Consider the following 25,418-nt stretch of genomic DNA (forward strand, 5'->3'; position numbering starts at 1 on the left):
TTTAACGTAAGCGTCAAATCAGCTATGGATGTTTGTTTTAGTGATTTTTTTAACATAGATATCTGCTTGATACACTGACCTAACCTTGGCCTGTATATATGTGTGTTTAGATGTGAGCCCATCTATGAATATGTAAATGGTGAATTGTGTGCGTTAAAGGCACCTACTCTAAAATATTCATGGGATCAGTTTGCGTTATCTTTTGGAACTAAACAGTGTACGTTTGTTCTTGAACATATCCGTCTCTGTGATGACAGGTGGCCAAAGACGTGTCGGTGCGTTTGCACAACGAGCTGGAGAGTGTGGAGGACAAGCGCAGCAGAGCAGAGGATGAGAACGAGCTGCTCAGGCAAAAGATCATCGAGGTGGAGATTTCCAAACAGGCGCTGCACAACGAGCTGGAGAGGAGCAAAGAGGTGAGAGGATAATAACGGAGATGCTTTTTGATATGGTGCAGGTCATGGGAAAACATTTGCTTTCATGCACACAAAGCTGTTTTTTTTTTTTTTAATCTCACCAGATGTGAATTGTTTTATTACACCTGCAGAAACAAACATTACCCTCAGATATACATTGACATAACATAAGCTTTGAAATCTGCTTGGGTTCAGTGGTGAATGAATCTCCAGCCAACTAGGAGATGCTAGTCAGTGTCGTGGTCTCTTAACCTCCTGAAATCTCAGTTAATGTGATGCTATTTCAGATCACCGGCCTGATCAGCACAGTCACTGCAGTGAATTCATTTCATCAGTCACTGAACAGCTCCTTGACAGCCCATTCAAAATTATTGCTATGTGCGATGATGCGCAGCCTATCTGAGCAATTTTAATCTACATGCATGTAATTCTCAACACAACAATGTGAACATTTGACATTAATTCAGCTAGCATGATAATCCTGAATACATTTATCATGAGGTACTGATGGTATTTGCCCCCCATTTTACCACTGCAGCTCTAGAATTCAGACTTTTGTCTATGAACGTTTGTGTCATTGTTACTCTGAGGTTGCTCAGTGGGGAGAGTATTTGTTTTGGCAGCAGTGAAGTAAGGCCTTCTCACAGGTAACAAGATGAGCGGAGGCTATTCTCAGTGCTGCTTGCGTTCAGCTGCTTAGACTAATCGATTTTGACAACAGCATTGCGCCTGGCAACAAAGAGAAAGTAGGCTAATACCAGACCAGTCAGTAAGGAGACGTGGTTTTCTTTTGACAACTGCATGACACTGTTTATCTTCTGCTGTCGTCACGTGTGCTGCTGGTTTGATTCCCAGCTTGCGCCACAGTGCACAGACCTCAGCCTGCTCTTCAAATAGGCTGCAAATCTATATTCTGAAGCAGTTTATGACCTTAACTATCTGTGTTTGCACCATTGTTGTTTTAAAAGGCAACTTAGCACCTGACTGAGCCGCATGTGCTCGGGCCAAGACAGAAAATCCATGTCTAGTCTGGATGTGCTTATGCAGCAAATGCAAACTCCAATTTTTTTTCATTTTGCACACCAGTTGTAGCATTGGTGGTGGCTCCAGACCCTTAATTCCGAGCAGCACGGCGGTACACAGGAAGACAGGATGACACAGACTCTCTTGCACACAGAGAAGCAGGCGAGGGAGTGGGAGAGAGGCTGCTTCAAATGATTGCAGATTTTTTTTTTTTTTGTGCTCCCCTGAGGTTTGTCCCAGAAAAACACAAGCCGTCTCTGGATCTGCACTTCGACATCACGTGACGGCACGTCTCCCCCGCCCCCCCATCCTTGTACCAGAGACGTGCGTTTATAATGCAGCACCCCGATATTTTCATGTTGTTGCGTCTTGCATCCGCAGTTTTTTGTCTGGGATTTCTCCTGTAGTTAATCACCATGTACACATTTTGAAAGTATTAAATTCCCATGAAATTCATAAAGCACAGTGGGTAGCCCACTTATTCTTTTTATTGTTGATAGCATGGGGAGATAAGAGAGTTTACAAACATTTTGTTAAGGGATGAATTTAAATGAATTGATATAAGGATGTGCCCTCTGCTGTGGGGATGCTCAGTCAGAGATAAATCTCAGTGACGGAGGAAAGAGGAGGAGCAAGCTTTACTGATAAGAATGTTGTTCAGCTGGATTGAATGGATGTTCCTCTGCTGCTCTACTTTAATTAGACCGTGTAAATTATGACCCAGGTGTAATGTAACACATTTTCTGAAAAGCAGAATATCCTCCACACTAGTTTTTCACTAGTTTTACTTATGCACCTGTCTTTTTCCATGTTGTGTTTGAAGTGGTCTTTTGCAGTTGTTTTGTCACTAAATTTAAGAGGAAACATAGTTTTAGAGTAAAAACATGCTTCATCAGCTACTTTTCCCGTCAAACTCTCTCACCACAGTTGTAAAAGGGCAGCTGACCTCAGTTCCCTGTTGTCGTCTCTGGCCTTTAAAGCTCATCTCCTCCTGTCCCTGTGCCCGTTCTCTGCTATCAGAGGATACACAGTGTGACTCTGGCCCAGAGATTGGCACCCCTGCATGGATTAATCCAACAAGAAGGCCTGTTATAAAACAGCCTCAGTTCACTCTGATGGGAGGGGAGAGGGGGAGAGAAAAAGACAAAGAGGCAGAGTGGCAGAGAATGGCTGTAATCAGATGGCTGTAGGCCTCTGTCTGCCTGCGATACGACCGCAGCTTCCAGACCTGATATTAAACAATTTAGGAGGGCTGCCTGACAGGACCCTCTGTTGTTACAGTATTGGCCGGAGGAGCAAATAACCGCTGCTGCTTCCGTGTGGTCAGCGTGAAGGAGAGCAGCGATTGGTTGAGAGATTTTTCATTCCTATGACATTTGAAGAAAGGCCCACTGTGTAATGAAATGGAACTAATGAAATGTCAACGTGCATAACAGGAGCATCAGGTGATTTATTAGGTGCTCTCTGTCTCCTGTGATAAGTTCATTTTTCATTATGGCAAAATGATAATCCTTTGTGCTGAGCTGCTCCTCATCACTTATGTCTCTTGTCAGATTTGTTGACATACAGATTGACTTGACACCAGATCAGCAGACGACAGCACACAACAAAAAAAAAAGACAAATTCCAGATACTGTATTTTATGACACATTTTGGAGCCCCCCCCCCCCTGCATTGGAGGCGTAGGAGTATTTCACTGTGCTAACCCATATAAACACCACACTCCTCTCTAGTGTAGGTGTAATTTCATTAATTTGGATGGAGTACCTTCATTTTTCCAGCGCTCACAACATATGCAGTATATATTCTGTATTTCCTTTGAGGAGACTAGACTAGACTAGAAACTACATAAAATATTTTCTCATCGACTTCTCATCATATCTACCTGTTCAGACAGCTTTCACAGGGACTATTTCTGTAGTATAAAGTAGAATAAAAAGTACTAGGTCTGAGGATTTTTCAGTAACTAGGACTTTGTTTCTGGAAATTCACATTATTATTGATGGTTTTCAATGCCATTTTTTGTGTAGTTGCCACAAATACAATTCTATTCACCTCCATTGTATTGGAGTGGAGGCAGAAACCCTTGAAAAATAAACCAAAACTCACATTTGCATGGACAGTAGGGTTGCAGCTAATGATTATTTCATTATTAATGTATTTTTCCTTTGATTCATTTTCTTTCAAAGAGCCCAATGTGATGTTTTGCAATAGATTGAGTTTGTTGCTGCCCTATCTCTAGCAGCTAGTTAGCCTAGCTTAGCATCATGAGTGGAGGGAACCAGCCAGACAGGCTCTGTCCAAAGGTAACACAGTTTGTCCACCTGGGATGTTGTCATCCTCTAAACATCTGAAACCTTAACTAACACTTGTGTCCTAATCAGAGTATTGGTAGAATGTAAAAATAGTAATCAAGGGTTTCTCCAGGAGTTGCTCTTACCTCAAGTATTTTGTTGCTGTGTTTCACCACTACAAAGGTGCAACACAGGAATGCCTGCATTCTTAATAAGTCACGTCAACAATGCCTGAGTGAAAGTTACTGCAGACACTGCAGTTTGTTTCATGTCAGAGCCGCCGCCTTGCGATTCTCTCTCACTTCTTTCTCACGAGACGTCAGCAGAAGACATGCTGGCTTTGAAGAATCTCCTGATTCTCATCTTCTCATCTCTGTTTCTCACTTCTTCCTCATCTCTTTCCCTCTCCTCTCCTCTCCTCTGCTGTGCTTCCCCTGTTGGAGGAGTGTGAAGGAATCTCATTGACCTAGTTAATATCTTGTGCCTGACTCCACCAATGGGAAGAAGAGCAGGCATGAGGAGAGGAGTAGAGTAAGGACTCTGCTGTAAGTCGAAATCTGCTGCAGTGACACGCGTCCATATAAAGCTTATCGTCACACAGCAGCTGTGCAGATTGCTTGATTTCTCCATCTCCATAATTGACCGAAGAAGGTGTTAAATTATAAAATATTACTTTTATTCAGGCAGAGATCACTAAATTGAAAAGTTTAAAAGGTCAGACCTGTGCTGTGAAAAAAGAGGTTATAAAAAAAGGCTGTTCTTGATTCCTGATAAAGGTTTAAACTTAATGACCGTATGGCGTGTTGCAAAGCATTTTAGAAGTAATGGCATTATTACTCTAAAGGCAAAGCATCACCAACACAAAGCAAATAGGGAAACTGTTAAGTCTGCATGAAACCCTTAAGTGATATGTTATAATTGTGTAGGACTGCCCTTTGAAGTTTAAAACCCTTGAAAAATGAAATTCCTCCTAAATACGAACGTTTTAATTTACAGAAGAATCAAAGCTGCCACTTTATAATCATAAAGCATCCTGAAGCTTCCTGAAAGTGTCTTCTAAATCTCTCTGACACATCAAGTGGTATTTCAAAAACACATTTGAAATCATGTTAAATACAATCGTCAGAAATATTGAGACTTGACTTGTATTTCGTGAATCTAATTTTGATTTAAAACACCACTTAAAGCATCAAGGCTGCAGCGAAATTCTACGTCCATTCGAGCTTTTTTTAGAAAACCAGTCAGGATGTTTGTAAGTGGTGGAAAATATGGTAACATGCTAAATTACAGCAAATCTATTCTGACTTCATTCAACGACTACAAATTTTGAGAGCCAGTCATGGTTTATGGAAGCAAGCAGCACATTGGAGCTGCTTCCTGTGGATCCTGTGGGATCCGAAAACATTTCTCTCTCCAGCTTTTGCTCCATGACTGCTTCTCTGGTTCAGAACTGCTATAATTGATGGTTTAAAGTATGACAAGGCAGGGGTTTGTATATTTAATCTGATGAATGAAGTGGAAACATTTGACAAGAAAAGTTTTATTTATTATTTCTTCAAGCAGAACATGAGAATTTCACAGAGTGGTGCTTTGAACTAAATGCTAACATCAGCATAAGGACAATGCTAACATGGGGGTGGTAAGCAGACATAATGTTCGCCGTCTCAGTTTAGGTTTCTTGGATACTTCTCTTTTCCACTGTAGCAAATGGTATTAGCAGTTATATTTAGGGAGGTTGACAGCAGCTTGGCAGGCTGTAACTCAGACTGAGTCATTGTGTTTCTCACCTCTCCTCCAAACACAGCGAACAGACAACCATCAGAAAAATAGAGCTCCCAGTAGCATGTTGGGGACCATCGCCTAGAGTGAAATATAGTCTGCAACAAACCAGGTTTTTTTTTTTTAGAGAGAGAGTGAAGATGTCGGTTTTGATGTGAGTTATGCAGCTGCGTTATATACTGCAGGAGTCCAAGAGGGATTTCTTCCAGTTGGGGGAAAAGGGGTCCTACTATTATTGATATTTTTAGTTTTCACAGTGGGCCAAATGATCATATGTATAATGTGAAAGGGGTCAATCTACAGACAATTATCACCCAACTGTTTCAAATGCAACTTCAGCAACTAGCTGATGAATAAAGTAGAACATTCAGCAGCTAAAGTGGCAGATGTTTGTCTCAGGAGAGTGAATATTGGTATCATATCCATCAGGTGGACAGAAACCTGACTCTAAATAGTCTAATGTGTCAGCTGTGACTACCTTATGAGGAGCGTCTCCTGCCCCATGTGACCAAATAATCTACAAACGCTGCTTTATGTTTCCAATAGAGAGGTGAGTAATACTGCAAGTGAGGCTGGAATTAACAAATCATTTCTGTATCAAATAATCAGCTAAAAAGTTTAGTGATTCATTGAGTACAGTGATTATTCTTATTCTTTACATTTTTCACAACGACACCTCCCATCAGGGTCTCTCAGATCCACTGACATGCTGCTCCTGGTTGTCCCACAATCGAGGCTGAAGCTCTGGGGAGTTTGTGCTTCTGCAGCTGTCGCCCCCAAACCCTGGAATGAGTTGCCTCTGCATGTTAGGCTGCCTCCTACATTACCTGTTTTCAAATCCCACCTAAAAACATTTTTTTTTTATCCCTGGGCTTTTAACTCAGCATGAGAGCCTTTCTTTTTCTTAATGTGGTGTTGCTTTTATTATCGTTTTGCCCTTTTGTCTTTTAAACTGTCTAACTTATTGTGTTTCTATTGTGTTGTCTTATTGTGTTTGCTGTTCAGATTGTACAGCACGTCGGGTTAACCGCTGTTTTATATGCTGTGCTACTAATGAAGTTGGATTTGATTGGAAAATGTTAGAAAAGTAAGAAGAAATTCAGTTTACCATAATAGACAAAGTAGAGCAGGGACTATTTGCATTTGAGAGGCTGGAAACTACAACGTTTTGTAAGTATTGTGTGTTAAAAGCCTTGGAGTGTTTCATCTTGTCAGGAGGCCTCAGAGCTAATAGGGGGGCTCCTTTAAATCCAAACTATAATGATGTACACACCGGTTCTCACCAGGTCACATGCTTGGTGTCAGCCCGCAGTTCTCTGAGTCAAACCCCCTGTTCATAGATGAGACTACAGGGCGCGTGTGTGGAGTCAGTGAGGTCCACTGTGATCTGATGGACTAAAAGAGTTCATTTGATGAGGCAGGGGTCAGAGACAGTCTGAGTCACAGGGGGCTGTCACCATGTTCTGGCCAACAGCAGCAGGGTGATACAAGGACCGCGTCAACAAAAACTAAAGATGGATTTTACAGGCTGTCTAGTTCAGAAGAGTATCACAAACTTTGACATCAAAAAAAGGCAAGGAAATAGCACATCAGACACACAGTTACTGTGGGATTAAATCTTCAAAACCTTTTTGGTACTGACCGTAATGTGTCTGTAGCACCAAGTATTTAAAACGGCACTGAAAGCTGCCAATAATCAGTAGGCACTCACACGTCCAGGTTCTGGTTACAACAACAGATTTAGATTAAATGTACTTTTTATTGACGTCAGTGGAAATGTGTCTTTGGCTTCTCCCAGTACAAAGTGCAATGGGCAGGTAGAAGCAAGTCAGTTATGTAAATAATACAAGAGATCAAATGTAAAATAACAAGCGTTCTCTGATGCAGTCGTTCTGTGTTCAGTGCCTGTATGGCATAAGGGAATGGAAGACTTCTTGTATATGCTCCGGCTGGCCCTCGGGACCCTAAATGGACGGCCAGACGAGAGCAGCCTAAACTCTGAGTGAGGTATCTGCACTTATATGTTTATCCTTTGTGTGCACAGTGCTGTCGAATATAAGGCAAAGCCGCTTTTGTGACCTGCCAATCCCCCTCCATGCAATGTTAACAAGTTTGGAGAGCTTGTTTTTCTCTTTTCAAATCTCTTTTTTAAGGTTTTTTTCAACATTTTAAGGCAATTTGTACATATAATGAAAATGCTAATATGTCTGCAGGAGACACCATCAACCAAGGTAACACAAAGCAGTAGACGGTAGTGTTAAATTAATCATGATAGTTGAAAGGAAAGTAGAATAAAGGTAGGAAGAAGGGAGTCAGGCAGTAGCACAGATGTTCTCAGGAGTTACGGTAAGACTTTCAATGTAATTTAGAAGAGGATTCCAAGTCTCGTAAAAGGCTGTAAGGGATCCTTTTAATGAATATCTGATTTTCTCAAGCTTAATACATCCTGAGATTTCCTGAATCCACCTGTCACGTGTGGGAGGGGAGGTGTGTTTCCTCTTTAGAAGGATGTCACGTTTAGCCAGCAGAGTAGTAAAGCCAATTACACGTTATGTTGCAGCGGCTTGTTTTTGCTCTTCACATTCAAAGTGGCTGTGTCACGCTGTTATTATGTCAAGTGATAAAATGCTTAACACACAACAACATTTTCAATAGACATGCAAGTATTTTTGAAAAATTAGTTGATGCAAATCTGAGTCTGTGTAAACCAAGCAGAAGTCCCTGTGAGATGGGCAACACTCATCATCCTTTTAACTTCTTAACAATCCAAGAGCACATAGGCTTCTTGAAAAACTTCAGAGCTGTGATTGCTCAAGCTTGCAGTATCTCTGTGAGTCCTCTATCATATTCAAAGTGTTCTATTTTAAGTAGTATGGTAGATGCATGGACAAAATCCCCGGAGCATTTATCTCCATAGAAGCACATGCAGTAGCATGTATTTGTGCACTGTAGGGGCCTATAGACCCCTGCTGTCCTTTGAAAGGAAATGTGCGCGTCATAGAAGATGAGAGTAAGACTGAAGAAGCAGACAGACGATGGCACTCCCAGATCTCTGAGGTTATATGTTGCATGCAGTCATGATTAATTGATGACTTCAGCAATACAGACAGAGACCTGCCTACACAGCTCGATGCACTCCAAAGCAAGACTTCATCAAAAGCTGTGACATCTAAGTGAATCTTATCCCTACTCCATCTCTTCTGCTTGCTCTCAGTAGCTCTTCCTTTGAAAAGTAATCCCCTCTTGCTGTCTGTCTGCTATACCATTATACAATTTTTAAAAGTCTTACTCCTACCACTTCATCATTTATGGGTCACACAGGAATTTTCAGTGTAGCTTTTGACCTTCCTCCTTTGTTGTTGCTGATTTTTTGTTTAGCTGATGATGACACTAAGGAGTAGAGCATCATCTAAATTGCAAAGTTGTAGAACAAAAATGCAAACACTGCTCTGTTTACTCATTTTGCATTATGCAGACATGAAATTAATATTTGAACTTCATAGTGTTACATTTTTTTGCATACATGCACCGTGTCCTGATTTGTCTTTGTTATCATCACCAGTTTTTCAGTAATGTGGAATTCCTGCAACGTCCAACAGGATTTGTGCAAAGCAAAAAATATTATGTGGTATTTTCAGTCATGAATATCATGTTTTGCCCTCTAAAATGATTTTATGGAAAATATTTTAGCCCAAATATTCAATAGTACTCGAAGTACGACCCTGAGAGAACCAAACCCTGACACTGATTTATAAATGATTAGTTATTTTCTTTTGAAACACTTTTTATTGTATGAATAAAACGTGTTATCTTTTATATGTATCAAATATAATAGGCACTATTGAACACCACCTCATGTTTATACTCTTTGTCATAGTTTTTTATATATTTTATTTATTATTTATATTTTTTAACCTATGCTTTTATGTATATTTATATATGTTCACATATTCACATTGTACATCGTACTTAGGTTAAATGTGTGTTTACTTTACGAGAGCCGTGGAAAAACTGAAGTCAAATTCCTTGTATGTGTTCACATACTTGGCCAATAAAGCTGATTCTGATTCTGATATAAAAACAAACAATAGTTTGAACAGCGAAGTGCACAGCACAAAAAAGACGATATTACAAAACAGAACAAGCTACTCATCTGAAGATCCTACATTAGCATAAAGCATTAGCACGAATTTAAATTCCAAGAGCAGAATAAATCTAATCCAACAGAGCTTTGGTAAAAACATTTTGACCTAATTATTCTAAAGGCGTCTTCTTCTCTTCTCTGCTTCCATCGAACTGAGAAACTCTGTGAGCCACTTTTTGGACTCTGGATACTTCCTTATTTTTTTATAGCAGTAATCAGTTCTGCACCAAGAGGGTGGACAGTGGCTGCAGTCTCCGTTTAGCATGTGATTCCTCTCAATAAACACGAGAAAAGACAGAGAAGAAACCTCCACAGCTTCAGAAACATGTAAAGCTCTACTTTAGCTGGTAGCTGTCGCACCCACGGACACAAGCCCCATGATGTGAACCTCCATCTGGGCTGATAACAAGTCCGTTGGCGCCTCTCTAGATTACTGCGGGCCTCTGTTGCCACCTGAGCTCACACTTCGTTATCTTTTATAATGTTCTGTGGCCGATCGGCGGTCCACTGGGCTTTGGCAATAACACAGTATTTCAAATCTCACTTTCCTCCTTTATTGGCTCCCCTCCTACCACTTCCAGGCCACAAAGACGGCATGTGTGCAGAGGCGAAGGCCCCTCCCTCTTATTACCAACCTATTGTGAACCTTTTGACACACACAAGGGGGACAGTGAAGAAGTGGGTGGCGGAAAGTGGCGCAGGGGTGAGGACGACCTCATTATCAGCCAGCTGGACAGCCCTGCCGTCCACTCGTCTGCCCCCTCCCACCCACCCACCCACACTCCCCCATTCAACCCGCGTCCCTCATCCTACTCCCTCCTCCAACCCTCCACCCATCCAAGCTCCTGCCTCAGATGAGAATAAGGCTCTGTTGTCTGGTTCCCATTAGTGAGCAGGAGAAACATGACTGGAGCCCAGAGGGAGACATCAAGGCTACCTCTGCAGCATCACAGACAGACTGATAGAAGTTTGTGACCACACCGTTGTAAGCTTTAATTTATCTGTGTCTTATTACCATACACACACACACTTAATTATCACAGAATGAAGAGCCAGACTCTTGAAAAACATCTTGGCTCACGCTAATTATGAACAGTAGATGATCTTAGAAATGGCTGCAGTCCCTAGCTAGATGATAATCATGGGCTGAAGGATAATAAGCTGCAGATAAAGGCTTAATTGAGGCCCAGCGGCCATTTTGAGGAGGCTGTTTACAGAAACAATCAGATATAGCACAGGCTAAAAAGGCTTACTATGTTTTCCACCGTTACACTGGAATGAGATTTGATCCAGTGAATTCAATTGTCTGATCTTTGTGATTCTACGTTATCTACTTTCACTATTTTTACCTCTGTTTCTCATATGAGATGTCTAAAGGTCCAACATTGTTGAGGAACAGTCTATATCAAATTATGGATGCACTCACAATACTTGTAGTGGGATCAGTTCATTGTTGTTTTTGGTCCATTTGATAGGATTTTTTGACAAAATGAAAAATACATCATATCATCAGCCTTTTCTGTTATGTTAACTGCGACCCGTTGTCATGGTTATGTTGAAGTTGAAAAGTTCTAAAACAGCCTTGACTTTTCAAAATGTTGGTTTTGAATCCAAAATGTTTCCACAGGTTACTTTTCACAAGTGTTGCGATTGTCTATTCTGCATGACCCACTAGTTTCACACTCTTCCTGGAAGAGCTCAATAGCCTAGTTTACTAATATAGCATGTGATAGAGCAGAGTGACGGTGCATTGTACGAATGCCCCAATGATGAACTTCCTCTCTGCTAAGCTTGTGTTGAGGCCGAAAGTGAATTTAGAGCCTTGCACGTCTGGATCATGTACGTCATCTTTTTACATTTACACGTAAAGAATCAAATGAAGATGCTAATGATGCTCACTTGCGAACAGCATCCACACACCTGTTGGCACAGACGGGGCAGACCGCCGTCCTTCAGGCAATCTGAGTGGAGAGTTACTCGTCAGAATATAGGTAACGGTTAACCATCAATCTGGTACAATCGGCGGTGGTGTGGATCAGCTGAGAAAGGTGCTGCAACATCACTTTGATTCTATCATACTATTCAAATATTACATTTCTTTTCCCCGTTGGAGTGATAATTAGAATTTTGAATTCATGCGACAGATCTAACACAGAGTGTTTATCAGTAGAATAAAGTCATTGTTGGTTTTTTGTGGGATTTGTTTGGACAAAGGCGTCAAATGAATAAATTTGACGATAGAGTAACACCAGCTTTAGCCTTTAAGTCTCCTTTGAAATACAAATTCTTAATCTCAGCCGAACCAACTGGCTCAACACGGGTTACATTAAAAAGAAAAACGACTTGATCCCAGTTCTCTACATGTCTGAGCCAGTGATATTTGTTATGGCAGGAACAGCACGGGAAATGTAGTATCTCTTTCCGCTTGTGATTCGTCAGCATTATTCGGCCTGGGGGCTCCAGTCAAGAGTAACTCTCCTATCTTATCAGTCTCCTCTGTACATCATGATGAGAGCAGAGCGACATTCGCCTCCCCTGCCCTCTACACATGGCTCTCTCTCTCTATCTCTGCATATTACACACCACTGGCACGCTGCCAGTCCGCCGTCCCAGAATACTCGGCGGACCTGCTGAGGAGTTTGCAGGCAGATGACATGGCAGCTCTTCCCTCCTCCTGGCCTGTCTGAGCCACAGTGTCATTTATAGCTGTTAGCGTTGCTCCGCAAAAGGGACGACTCTTGTGACACATCGAATTTTTTTATTTTCCACTTTTATTCTCCACTGAAAGTCCCGATTGTGAGCTGTCGTTGAGAGCGCAGTCCTCTTAGACTAGATGTGCTTCAGATGACCTCCAGACAGAGCATAGGCGTTTCAGATTAATTGGTTTCTTCTTGTCACCTGTGTCCCCCTCAGGAAGGGTTTTGCTGAGTCTGCATGCTCTTAGAAAAGCGCCGTCCTGCAGCTCATTCAAAGTTACGCACATTCCCACCTGGGAGCTGCCCACCGCAGCCCTGTGGCTTCACTAAGGGCTATGTAATAACTGTCAAGGGGGCACTGGGCCGTCCATTCATTTTTATTGGCTTCAGAGTTGATTTTATCCTTCTCTTACCTGTAGGCTCTTGCTTCCACCTACATTTTGCTCTTATTGGCATCTAAAAAGTAAAACTATACACTTTTGTCTAATGGGGTTTCTTGTTTTAGTTTTTTTACAATATTTGAGAGCCACACAGGGTTTTCTGACCATGATAATACAGTAAGAAGAAGGAGTGTTACATCAGATAAGGAGATCAATACCATTCTCATATCTGTGCAATAACACAGATGGTCAGGAGGCTGTAGGTTAGCTCAGCACAATGACTGGAAACAGGAGGAAATTAAGTTCACAAGTCTGCCAGCAAACACCTCAAGTCTTCTTTGCTAGCTGTGGCAGTAGTATCCATCTTTAAATCTAACTCTTCTTCATATTGCCATTGTGGGGGACACTGATTAATTAATTTATTTAATTTAAGTGTGGTTTAGATTATTTTTGCCAAGAAAATAGTTACATTGAAATCTTTAATATTCGTAAAACATTTTCAGCAGTTTAACTGTTTAAAGTGTAACATATTGCAATATTTATTAGGCTTTAAATACTCACAGAAATCAGTTTATACAGCCACTATTGAAAATGTATTTTGCACTATTAGTTGTATTTTTCACTACTGGTTGTAAATGGATTTACAAATCCATTTAGTCAGATTTCCTGTCCGACAACTGACACGCAGTCATGATACAGGAAACCAAATCTATGCAATACAACAAAAACTTCATACAAAGATAATAAGAGCTGTTTGGAAACACTTTTTGTCTCAGGGCTGGAAATCTGCTCAAAATGTGCTTGTTGACTAATGTTGGTTCATCGACCGTCTCTTCATGCCCCTCTTACAACAGAAATATCAATCACCACTTCCCTCCTCTGGCCTCTTGCAGTCGGGGACCCGTCTCCCCGTGCGACTCCACCACCAGCTCCCTCAGAGAGCCACGGGGGGAGGCTGCCAGTTCTGCATTTGTCAACCCTCCACATCAGGGAGAGGACTAAACGAGGCCCACCACACCTCACTGTGTATCACGACTGCATCTAGTCCATCAGTTTGTTCTTTAAGGGCTAAAGACCACAGTCAAGTAAAGATCTGATTTTATGGGATAATATATTGCATACAGTTAAAAAAATATTAATAACAGCACAAGCAGAGATTGATTGGAGTGGTTTGTGTGAGGGAAAATTGTCCTTTCCCCTAGAGAAGATGTCTCCTTTCAGCCGTAAGCTGACGACACCCTATGATAGGCAGTTCACTTTTTTATGCAAAAGCATGAAGAAAAGATTAAACTACATATATATCTGTTCGAATACAAGCTTCAGTCTTTAGCATGTCCAGCTAATTAGTTAGATACACTAGAAACTAAGAATTACCTCCAAGGTTACCACATCATTAACTACTGCTTTAGGTTTGTGAGGTAAAAATTACCAGCACAAATGTGTTGTCATCGTTGAGGCTTAACATTAGCAACCCTGTTCTACTCATTGTGTTCGGAGAAGTTAACGCTCCAGCAACCGCAGCAACCATGACTGAAGATAGACTCATGTTTGACAGACACATCAGTTCGACTTCATGCTAAAAGCTTTTTGTCTTGTCACGTTAAAAATGAAACACAAACAAAGTACGTAGGCTGAGCAGACGAACGATGTCAGAACAAAATATGTCAGATCTTACGGTACATTATTAGAGATTTCTTGTACAGTACCTAGATCAGTACTGCTGTACCTTGCTTCCTTGGATTTAAGTTGTGATTGAGTTTTTTTGGCTGATGCGCCACACATGGTCCTTCTGTTCACTGAAGCCAGCAACAGATCACTTTCAGCCACCAAAATATTATTTTCCCTGAAAAATACCTGCCTGTCGCTGGGTCTCAAGAGCAGCGAATGTTAATGCCACTGTAAAGCCTAAAATTCGACTGTATCCATTATACTGAATCAGTTTCTCAATTCTCTGTGTTTAAGAGGGCCGCGCTCGTCGTCTTAGTCCTTCTGTTTCCAGGTCAGATTTCTCATTTTGCCTCCTTCCAACCATCCATTACCCCGGCAGCCAGTGATGGACAGCCAGGCGACGGCTCATTTAGCACTGTGAGAAGATTTCCTGGCTTCACTATACTATGCACAAGGCAACCAACCAGTGTAGCATCTGCCTGGGAGCCAGCTTAGACATCCATTACCATTCATTATTAGAGGCCAAGGAGTTCAAAAGCATTTGTATTTAATTAATACAGGTTTTTCAGTGGTGTACGTACTTTGTATTACAGTACACATGTCATCTAGTAAGACTGAACATTTGTGTATTAGCAGAAGAAACAAGTTAATGATGGTGAGAGGTGCATGTCAGCTCATTGAGATCACAGGTTAAACAAAACAGGCCTCTGATGCACAAAATACTGTATTTTTCTGTGTTTTATCTAATCTTTTAGTGTTTTTTTTTTTGGAAAACGGGATTCAAATGAAACCTGGAGGAGGAGAAATCACTTTGTGATGGTGCTTTGGTGGCAAACTCATTAACATATGCACCATGTGAGGGGGTTGCATGTAGATTATGTTGATTTTTAAGGAATTTGGACACTTATCTAGATAATGATCATCAAAAAATGTTTAGAAAAACCTGAAGAAATAAAAGCCTGAGGATTACAAGATGACTATGATTTTTGAGATTAAATTATTCGTTGATATTTGACTATAAAGTAAAAACAGATGCTTGTTGCACATTTCTTTCCCTTATTGCTGCAGGCTTAGTGATGTGTACAGGTCCCACACTCCAAAAGGCTGACATAAGATGGCTCTACATGCCCTCACTCTTATCTGTCTCCACCTGGTCTAATATGCTCTTATCTACACAAAGATAACACAGAACCCTCACTGCCTCTCTCTTTGCTTTATTTAATCCCTTTTTTCCTTTTATGCTCGTCATTAAAATGATACAGATTGTTGCTCTTATTCATCACTTATGCTTATATGCAGAATATGCAGATTGCTTCACTGTAACACACACTGAGTGGAGCCTCATTTTAAATGGCTAAAATGACAGAATATAAATGAATCTGGCCAGTCTGTGTGTCATGAAGGGACGTGTAATTATACGTTTCAGAGAAGCTAAACCTGCTAATGGGAGCGCTCACTGAAGTGTAGCCTGTCCTCTCTCCTGCTCCCGCCTTACCGTGGGATCTGCCGATTCAGCACTACACACTCGAAGGCGTTTGAGAACCAGTTTTCCTGCAAGTTAATGTATCATGCAAGCAACACACACTCCCACAATGACTAATCACAAAGCTGTTCTTGTGTTACGTTGTTAAATCTGATTCACTGTGGAGGAGAACACTTTGCAGCTACTTTAACACACTAGTAATCATGTTTGCTAAATCGTTTCGTTCTTATCCTGTAATCAAGAAAATGGCTAATTATTATTAGCAGCTAATTACCGTATCCTCTTGTTTCATTTCAAAATCAGCACGAGACAACAACACTGCTCTGTTCTGTACAAGAGATTAGTAGAAAACCTCTTGGTGAATTTCCTTCAACTCATTTCACCTAAAAGATGCCTCAACCTTGTGTCTTTGGTTCTCGCCAGTTGGCATCATGTTTTCTGCGAGCAGCATGCCAGGCTGTCTGGTTGTTCAGGGAGATTTGTAAAGCGTGAGTGAAAGCGGAGTGACACGCCCCATAAAGGCTCTATTGTGCTGCTCTTTAATGCATGTCGGGTCTCAGACTGAGGTCAGGGCCCAGCTTAGTGAGGAGGAACAGTATGGGAGTGACCCTCCGCTGCTCACGCGACCTCCTGCAGATGCACACATATACACACATTACAATACACACACACACACACACACACACACACACACTCAGACATATTATGCTCATATTGCAGCACTCTGTGATATATAACCTGTGGATGTCAGCATGGGTCACTATAGCTACCGGGGTCGATTCCTAAGAGAATCAATGTTTTCTCAATCTGCTGCAGGAGCAGCACGTCTCTGGTGGGCAACCAAGAATCGCTGCACTGTTGACACCTTAACAACACACCTATTAATTTACAGCCTTTATTAACACAAGCTTATTGCAAAAGCAGCAACAAGCTTTTATGTATATGGCAATGCAAATGGGCTTCTTTCAGCAGGTCTTTTTTTTTTTTTTACTGGTTTTATGTCTGTCAACAAGATTAGGTAGTTATTTTTTCACCCCGTTCTCAGTCCAATAATCAGGTAATTAGATTTTTGCAATGATATGGATCACAGATTTCCTGTGTTATGCGATTATCACATTTCAGTCATCAATATTATGCTGCATTCAAGGACTGGCAGAAGAATCTGACAACTAGGACCTCAAAAAGTGACTAAACATCATTTAATTCCCAAACTATTTCTTTTTATGAAAAAAATAAGCTTTGATAACGAATGCAAATTGTTCAATATTGCAGGTTTGAGCATTAAGGATAGATTAAGGTCTCTGAATGTATAAAACTTTACGTGGTGCAGTATTTTAAAACACACAAACCACTCTATGAAGATTAAATGCAGGCAGAGTTGGTTTCATGGTCTACCTACTGAGTGACAGAGATGTTCGTCAGTGTTCCCTAGGAAAATCTAATAATTCAATAATAAAACAGTCAGGATATCTCCAGCAACCAAAGACGCCAGTATGGTTCAACTTCCTGCTGTTTTTCAGACACTGCAAGTGTACTGTGATGGATATTTGTCTGTCTATGGCAGCAGTTGAAATATAGCTATGATGTGTTTACTTAGACAGAGTCCAGCGGGTTCATCAGAGATTTTTTGCAGAAAAAATATGCGGCAAAAAATGAGGCTGATGAGAGCGGTGAAAGTGAACCAAAACAACAAATTTGCGGGTCGGAGAGCCAAAACAATGAGCTGAAAAATACTAGAAAGCTACACAGAGCTGAGGGGAACTAAAGGTAATCTCATCACAACAAGTGCCCCGTATACATTACATGTTGTCATTTCATCCATTGTTAATGCAAAAACATTGATCAGTGCAGCTTTAAGATGGTATGTAAAGCACCTATATGATGTCTATTTCTGACCAGTGGTGTGCAGTATGCCAAAACATGCCCATTTTCAATTTCTCGTTTTGTAATGTCCTTAAATTTAATGTGTGGGAGGTTTGGTGCACAGTCCTTTGCCTGGCATCGTCTCCAAAGCTGTGCTCCTGCATTCAGAAGTGTAATTCTCTTAGTTCTAACAATAAGGATTTCACATTCACCACAGAGGTGGAGAACAATCTCTTGACAGCTATTGATGTCAAGATGCAGGGACGATGGAGAGGCCGGAGTCTGTTTACAAGATGCTCACATCCGCTGGGGATGGCCTGACATTGGAGTGACCTCAGAGAGTGCTGCATTCAGCCTGTCTCACTGCCAGAAATATACACACACACACACACACACAGGCAGGCACATATACATACTGTAAACTCACAAGCCCGCTCTGCCTTGTGCAACAATGCAGCAGGACAATAAAGCAGGCACACACTGATAAAAGCACAAAAACGTGCACCCACACGTTCTCCGACACATGTGGGTGACCGATGACTGCAGATACACACGCATACACACACTAATACACATGTGCACACTGGCTGAGCAGCGCACTCTACTGGATTACTTTAATTCAGTTAGCTTTGATTGGTTTAGGGCTTTTTGAAATATCACTGCCACAGCTATCCCCAGTAGCCTCACCGTAGCCAGCATGGGGGTTTGTGCACCGTTTTCAGCAGCCCAGTGAATTCCAATGGGTTGCACGGTTCATATTTGGCTGATGGAGCGTAGACTGTAGGCCTGCTGCAGGTGCTGCATGCCAAAGATTGATCGTGCTTATAAAAATAACACAGCACCGTAAATCATGGTGTAGCAGGAGCTTTAAAAGGAAACACTTGTGTCCTCGGAAGGAGAAAAATGAAATTAAATTAAACGATGAAACGAGAGCATGTGACACTTAAATGCATTCATTCAAGTGTGCGCTGTATTAATTAATTTATTGAAACGGATTACAGTCCAGATTGAGCGCTCATTCAGATCTCACTAATATAATCTGCCTCTAAACATTTCATAGCGACTTATCTCTCTGAGCTCTCCCACTGGGTGAGCAATATTTATTCTGTTGTGCTGGAGATTTAGGCTCCTCTGTCAGGGCTGAGAAGGGGTTTATCTGCATCCAGCGGCCGCCGCAGCTCCTTTTGTGCTCGACACCCCCCCATCCCCCCCGCTAGCCCTTCATCCCGCCCCATTTCGCTGGTCACATCACACTTCCTGTTAAATCCCATTACCCGAGCCAGACGACGCTCCCTGAACTGTGCTACTTCTTCGTCTTCGAGCAAAAACATAAATAGGCCAAGCTGTTGAGTACAGATGCTGCCGAAAATACACTCGCTGTGTTCCCATTCTTACTCATCCTCTACCCCCAAAATGTGTTTTCCTCCCCACATTTTTTTTTGGTGATGTCACTGTGCGATTGCATCCAGCTCTTGTTCCTAAAATGCCTCAGTGTCTTACGCAAACAGGCGTGTCAGAGTACACTACAGCCTCTTTTTCCCCTGTGAACACACCGTTTTTTCCAAGATTATGTAGTGAGATTATTGCAGCAGCATGTTTTTCCTTAGCAGAGCATCACTCAGTAAATGTTACCCATTGAACGATGTGCTTTTACTCTGGACTGGACTGACAATAATGGATTCCACATTCAGCCCCACACCTACAAACACACACTGTAATGGAGACTTGTGACACTTCACTAATTGTAGTGCAGAGTGGAGAGACGCTGGAAGTAACTGTTGAACAGAAACACACTGTCACACACATGCACATTCCCAAGGGCATCATCTGAGCGCTTTACGTCTACAGACACACCCTAACTTGGACGCATTCAGGCACACACACACACACATGCATTTGTTTAACTTGCTTTGTAGGTATCTTCAACTTATAATTAAGCTTAAACTCCAAATTCAAACCTGAACCCTCTTCCTGAAATGCCTAAACTAAATCCTTACCTCATCTTTAACAGAACCCTGCTTCTAATCTTCAATTCAAAAGCCAAGTCTTTTCCCTGAATTTACCTTAAATTCAACCCTGCTTTAACCCAAACAAAACCCAGATTCCCAATTCAGATTTAACCCTGAACTTTAATCTTCATGCTTCATTTACACTGACTTTAGAACTGTCATTATTCACTTTTAATGAGGTTACAGCATTGGTACGGAGGAGGATGTCGTCCAGTCTAAGCTGAACCTTGCACCTCTATTGTCGCATCACTAGACAACGTTATGCAGCATTTTTTTTTTTTACTTTGCAAGGTTTAAGATGGAGGAGAAATGATAAGAGCTCGACTGTCCAGCGTTTCTGCATCAATAAACCTTTAAACTCATGGATGTATTATTCAAACTGGGCATCCAGGATTATATTTGAACTCCTCCAGTAGCAACAAGCCTCCACATGCAGCCTGTTGCATTTTTATTAGTTGACAGTAGAGAGATGACAGGAAGCATGTTTCTTTTTTAATGCAATGCATTTTGGTCCAACAACTAAACCGCTAACTTAAATTTTCACCATTGAATACTTAAACTCTCTCTCTCTGTCTCTGTCTTTCTCTCTCTCTCACTCACACACACACACACACACACACACACACACAGAGTCAGTCAGTCAGTCAGTCAGTCAGTCAGTCAGTCAGTCAGTCACAGCACCTGGTTCATTCAGCCCCAGCAGGGTAACGACTGTGTAACTACAATCTGCTAATCCTGCAGGCTGGCAGAGACCCAGGGGAGTAAAACCAGCCACACCAGTACTACAGCAAGCTACCACACCAGCTGGAGCTGCCTGCCAGCCTGCACGACTGCATGACTGACTGCCACTAACCCGTGCTAACAGGCCTGTGAGAGCAGTGCATTCAGATGATGATGATGATGAGGGGGCATGTCTGTGTGTTTGTGCCTGTGTGCTCTTTTGGTGTGTTAAAGTGGAAGAAATGCACACACACACCAAGAGCCTCATCATTTGGTCCATACAATATCAGAAAATAGAAAAAAATACCATCACATAATTGACTCCTGAAGCCAAATCAATAAAAAAAAAAAAAAATGCAAATTGATAAATAGATGCAGCACTATTGATGATAAATTAGTGCATTGTAAAATTAAAAATGAAAACCTAATTAGTTTTTTATTGCCTGTGTGTAAATCATAATGTCTGGCACATTGCACACCAGTGGAACACAGTTTATTGCATTGATTATTTTGCATTTAATTGCATACATTTACTCCATTGTGACAAACTGTATAAAGATATTAGAAAAATGTTGTTAAAAGTTGTATGAAGCCTTCTGTGGCTTCACGCACAGTTTGCACCCCACCTCATAGCAGGTGTCGAAGGCCCACGTCAGAGCGTAGTGGTGACCCAAGAGGAGGTTTAATGTCTGAGGTACTTCAGTACGGAGAGGTCCACCATCTGTTTCAGGGTTCAGACCTGTAACCCTGCAGTTAGGACCTCTCTGTGGCACTTAAGTGTCTCTTAATGCTGTTTGTGTGACCCCACTTTGTCAAATGCTAATCTCATTGATCCTGTACAGAGTGATTAGGATTACTACTAGGATACTCTACTAAAACTCAAGTCTACTCTCCCTCTCATGTGTGTGTGTGTTTACATTTAGCAACTCCACTGAAGGACCCTGGGAAATATGATCCCAGTAGCATTACTGATAATTTTAGCAGCTTGCTTTCAACAACTGATAAAGGAACAACTTGTCCAATCAAAGTTTTTAGGTGTACTCCAATGAGCTAAATTGCTATTGTAAGTAATTAGCTCAGACTAACTATTTTTAACAGTGTTCTTACTCTGATCGCAGTGAGCCTCAAAATGACTTGTGTGTACAGTAAAGCGTGATCCCTGGTCGAGCCGGGCTAGGGTGCTGAGGAGCTTTGCACAAGATGCCGGCTAATCCGTTGTCTCCCCAGAGAGATGTGCTCTGTCACCAGGTCTGGGAATTAAACCACGTCTGGTGTTGGAGATACAGAGTAGATACAGACACAAAGCTGAGACTGGAGAGGGGGATGGGGGTGGTGGAAGGGAGCGAGCTGGGACGGATGTATCTGATAAATAAGTAAACCATGTAAACTTTGAATTACAGTGTGTCATTATCAAATAAGAACAGTTACACTCTTGGAGAGGATTCCTGAGGCTGAGGTGGGCTCTATGAACCAATCTGGATGGGGGATGGGGATTATAGGAAAAAGAAGAGTAGAGGTGCAGTTTGCCACGAGGTAAACCATGTCAGTGTGTCACCACTCTCAGCTATTTTGACCTGCAACTAGAAAATTGAATCCGACAAGTAAAATACGAGAATAAACAAAACAGTTTACTTTCCTTTGAACGGAAAACCCGACAGTTTGTGCTGTGACGAGATCAAACAAAATATCCAAAACAGCATGTAATTGATGCTAGGAAAAGGTTGTCCCGGCAATATCCATGTACTATCAGCTCCTAGTGGATTGGTTGAGAATGAGTTCTGTCAGACACAGAAACTTCAACAGAGACTGTGAAGGCAACAAAAGGGCAGACAGAGAAGCTTGAGACTCTTCTGTGTGTCAGAAAGTCAGTGTTTTCTTCAGTAGCATGTTGATGAAAGACAAATTAGAAAACATTGATGGTGAAACACACCGCAGCAGAGAACTGTGTAGTCTTTTGAGCAGCAAAAGAAAGTCTTCAGCACGTCTAAATTACAAAACACACAGGGTAAAATATGACAAGCTGTTTAGTTCAAGAAACATAATAGGAGGCACAAGTCTCTTTCTGTAGCGCACAGTATGGTTACGTTCTTGTTTTGATGCTGTGTCTATGTGGGCACTGCCTTCCTGTCACAGAGCCAGCGACTGAGTCAAGGTCTGTCCCCGCTCCGGGCAAAACAGGTTCACCCTCACACTTTCCGTCCGTCTGGCCATGAATGATTCACACTGTCCTACTGGTCCATTTTGGCTGGCAGCAGAGCTTGTACAGTGAAGAGTTTGCTTTATACAAAGCAAAAAATGAGAGAGAAGCAGACCATTCACTGATGATATTCTGTTTACCGACTTTTTCTACGGTCTTAGTGAGGAAAAATGGAATTTTTTTCCAAAGTACCTCATCCATGCTTCAAGCGGCAACCTGAGGCAAGAGGGCTCACAAACAGAAAAATACAAACAATTCGCTCTCACGTACAATAACTGTCAAAATCAGATCTAAAAATGATGTGACAGTCAGCAGTCAGTCAGCACCAACACCACAAAGACACATTATGTCAAAAGAAGAAGAAGAATTTAAAAGTCTCAACACAAGGAAATGGACCAGGTGTTGTACTACAACTGTTCATGTGTCCTCTGGAGTAAAACCAAACCAAACCCCTTTGTGGTACTCGGATGGCAATTTAACATGGTATTCTCATGTCTGAGTCACTTTTCTGTAAAAGTCATGATGACCACGTAACATTTCCATAACATTTTAAACAAAGCAAGCAGCCTGAACTGAACAGTGAACAGTTAGGCATGTAGGATGTTTTCATGTCAAGTGTGCAAAACATTCACGATATTATGACGGTCATATGTACCTTTTTGGGGACTCAGTGATAATCTGTTTTAGGTACTTCTGTGATCTGTGAGTTTTTTTAGAGAGGTTAACAAACAAAACCTCACAATCACTTATTTTCCTTTTGACAAAAAAGTTGAAATAATACATGTATAAATAGCAATATTCTCCTGTTTTTTGTGGAGAGAAACAACAATTTTGATAACCATTAAGTTTTCAAAGTCATTTATCAACCAAAAAGGCAAACATTTACTGACAATGGGATTTTCTCTGTGTTATACCATTGCAAATTGACACAAGAGTACAATGAATGTGACCCTGAGATCGGAAATATTAATATCAAGTTATGCCTCCTAGAAAGGAGCCCAGCTTGACTGATCATCAGAACCTTTAAATAACTCTGCCACGGCAGCAATCTCTTCCTGGAAACAAGGTTCACACTTGAAAGCTCTGCACTCTGTATGTATGGAGGGGGATCTCTCCCTCTCCCTCTCCCTCTCCCTCTCCCTCTCCCTCTCCCTCTCCCTCTCCCTCTCCCTCTCCCTCTCCCTCTCCCTCTCCCTCTCCCTCTCCCTCTCCCTCTCCCTCTCCCTCTCCCTCTCCCTCCTCTTGACTTCATTTCCTTGTCTTCATTTCCTTTCTCTCAGCACTTGTTGATCTTGTCCCTGTCATATGTAGCCCAGTGAAAGAAAGTGTACAGACTTGATAAAAATGAATGATTTTATTAGTCGGTAAGACTAAGCTGGCGTGCAGAAGTCCCCGTTTTATCCGGGCTTTGCGTGCGATGCCTAGTATTAGCTACAGGACAGATTTTACCACTGGACAGGCAGATGCTTCCCCCCAGAGTATTGTGGAAGCGCCATGTGTCACTGAATCTGAGCCGGGATAAGACGTCTGTCACACTGAGCTCTGAAAGGGATCTAAAGCACCCTGGTGCATCATACACCAAAAGACATGACTGAACATCCTCATCCTCATCATCTGTACTCTGAGGTTTTACTGATTGTAACTCTGTGTAGAATCATCTGAAGTGACAATTTACTTTGGAATATATACATCACATATAGTGGCTGCCCATTCACTCTGTCACACTGAGACTGACCGGATGCTAACCGGATGTTGGCCTTTCATACATGCTATTACCGCTACTGTGTGCATGAATCAGACAGTAATTACATCATGTGATCTACAATCTGCACTAGAGTAAATACGTCCTTATTAGACTTGGTTGTGACCTCATGATGGAGATGTTATGTAAGATAACCACACAGATTAATGTTCCTCTGGCCTTTTGCAGAGTTTACTTCGCATTATGGGAGTTGGCATACATATTAGCACGCACATTTGTGCCACCGCATTGTTGTTATATGGTACTGTCGTTACTATGATTGTCAGTTATTGTGCTTTTCTATATAAACACTGGCATTATGATATATGGAAATATCAATAGCATCTTGAAACTGCAGCGGTCCTCACTATAGAGTTCACAAAGCCCTTTTTATTGCTTTCATCTGTGTGCTGCATGTTTATATATCATTCTGTTTCCCTCTTGCAGCACCACTGAAAGTTGGAGGAATATTTTAACATCGTATACAATTAAACGTTCTACATCCTTTTTCCCTGTTCTGTTACAGACTGCGCTGAGGAGACGAGGGAGCAGGGAAACATTCAAAGACAAAAAGTCCACAAGTCAGGTAAAACATTCTACGAATATTATCCTGTCTTTTTATTATCCTCCTGAATTCAAAATGATAGAATAGTGTATGTTAATACAGTTAATACATAAAAAGATTCGTTTGGTGATTTTCTACACTTTCCTTACTCAGCATCACCCATGCTGTATTTTATCTTGAGGCAGTTTTATGTACACTGTCCTGCTGGCATTCACTGGATTACTCCTCTGCTGAAAATAGTCCCCAACAAATGCCCTAGTGACTCCTGTTTGGATCTTCCTAGATCTAGAACTAGAGTGCCCAGCTGTTTTTGGAAATTATTTAGCAATTAAAAAAAAAATAAAACTATATAGTTGTGACCTGAAGATCTTTTGTAAGAATGAATAGTCCCACAGACAGGGAGAGCAAGCTGGAAAGTTTAAGAGACTAAGAGACTTCGT

At 41.5% G+C, this 25,418-nt stretch overlaps 1 protein-coding gene across 1 annotated transcript in view; it reads left to right on the plus strand.

The window, feature by feature from the left end:
• Positions 1 to 25,418, plus strand: part of LOC139214872 (microtubule cross-linking factor 1) — a 63,131-nt gene that overhangs the window by 4,694 nt on the left and 33,019 nt on the right. Inside the window, exons 3-4 of the mRNA XM_070845811.1 lie at positions 258 to 416; positions 24,940 to 25,006. Of these exons, the coding sequence (XP_070701912.1) occupies positions 258 to 416; positions 24,940 to 25,006 (226 nt within the window). The remainder of the gene's footprint in view (positions 1 to 257; positions 417 to 24,939; positions 25,007 to 25,418) is intronic.

This window comes from Pempheris klunzingeri, chromosome 15 (assembly GCF_042242105.1).
Source record: "Pempheris klunzingeri isolate RE-2024b chromosome 15, fPemKlu1.hap1, whole genome shotgun sequence".
NCBI classification, from domain to species: Eukaryota; Metazoa; Chordata; class Actinopteri; order Acropomatiformes; family Pempheridae; genus Pempheris; species Pempheris klunzingeri.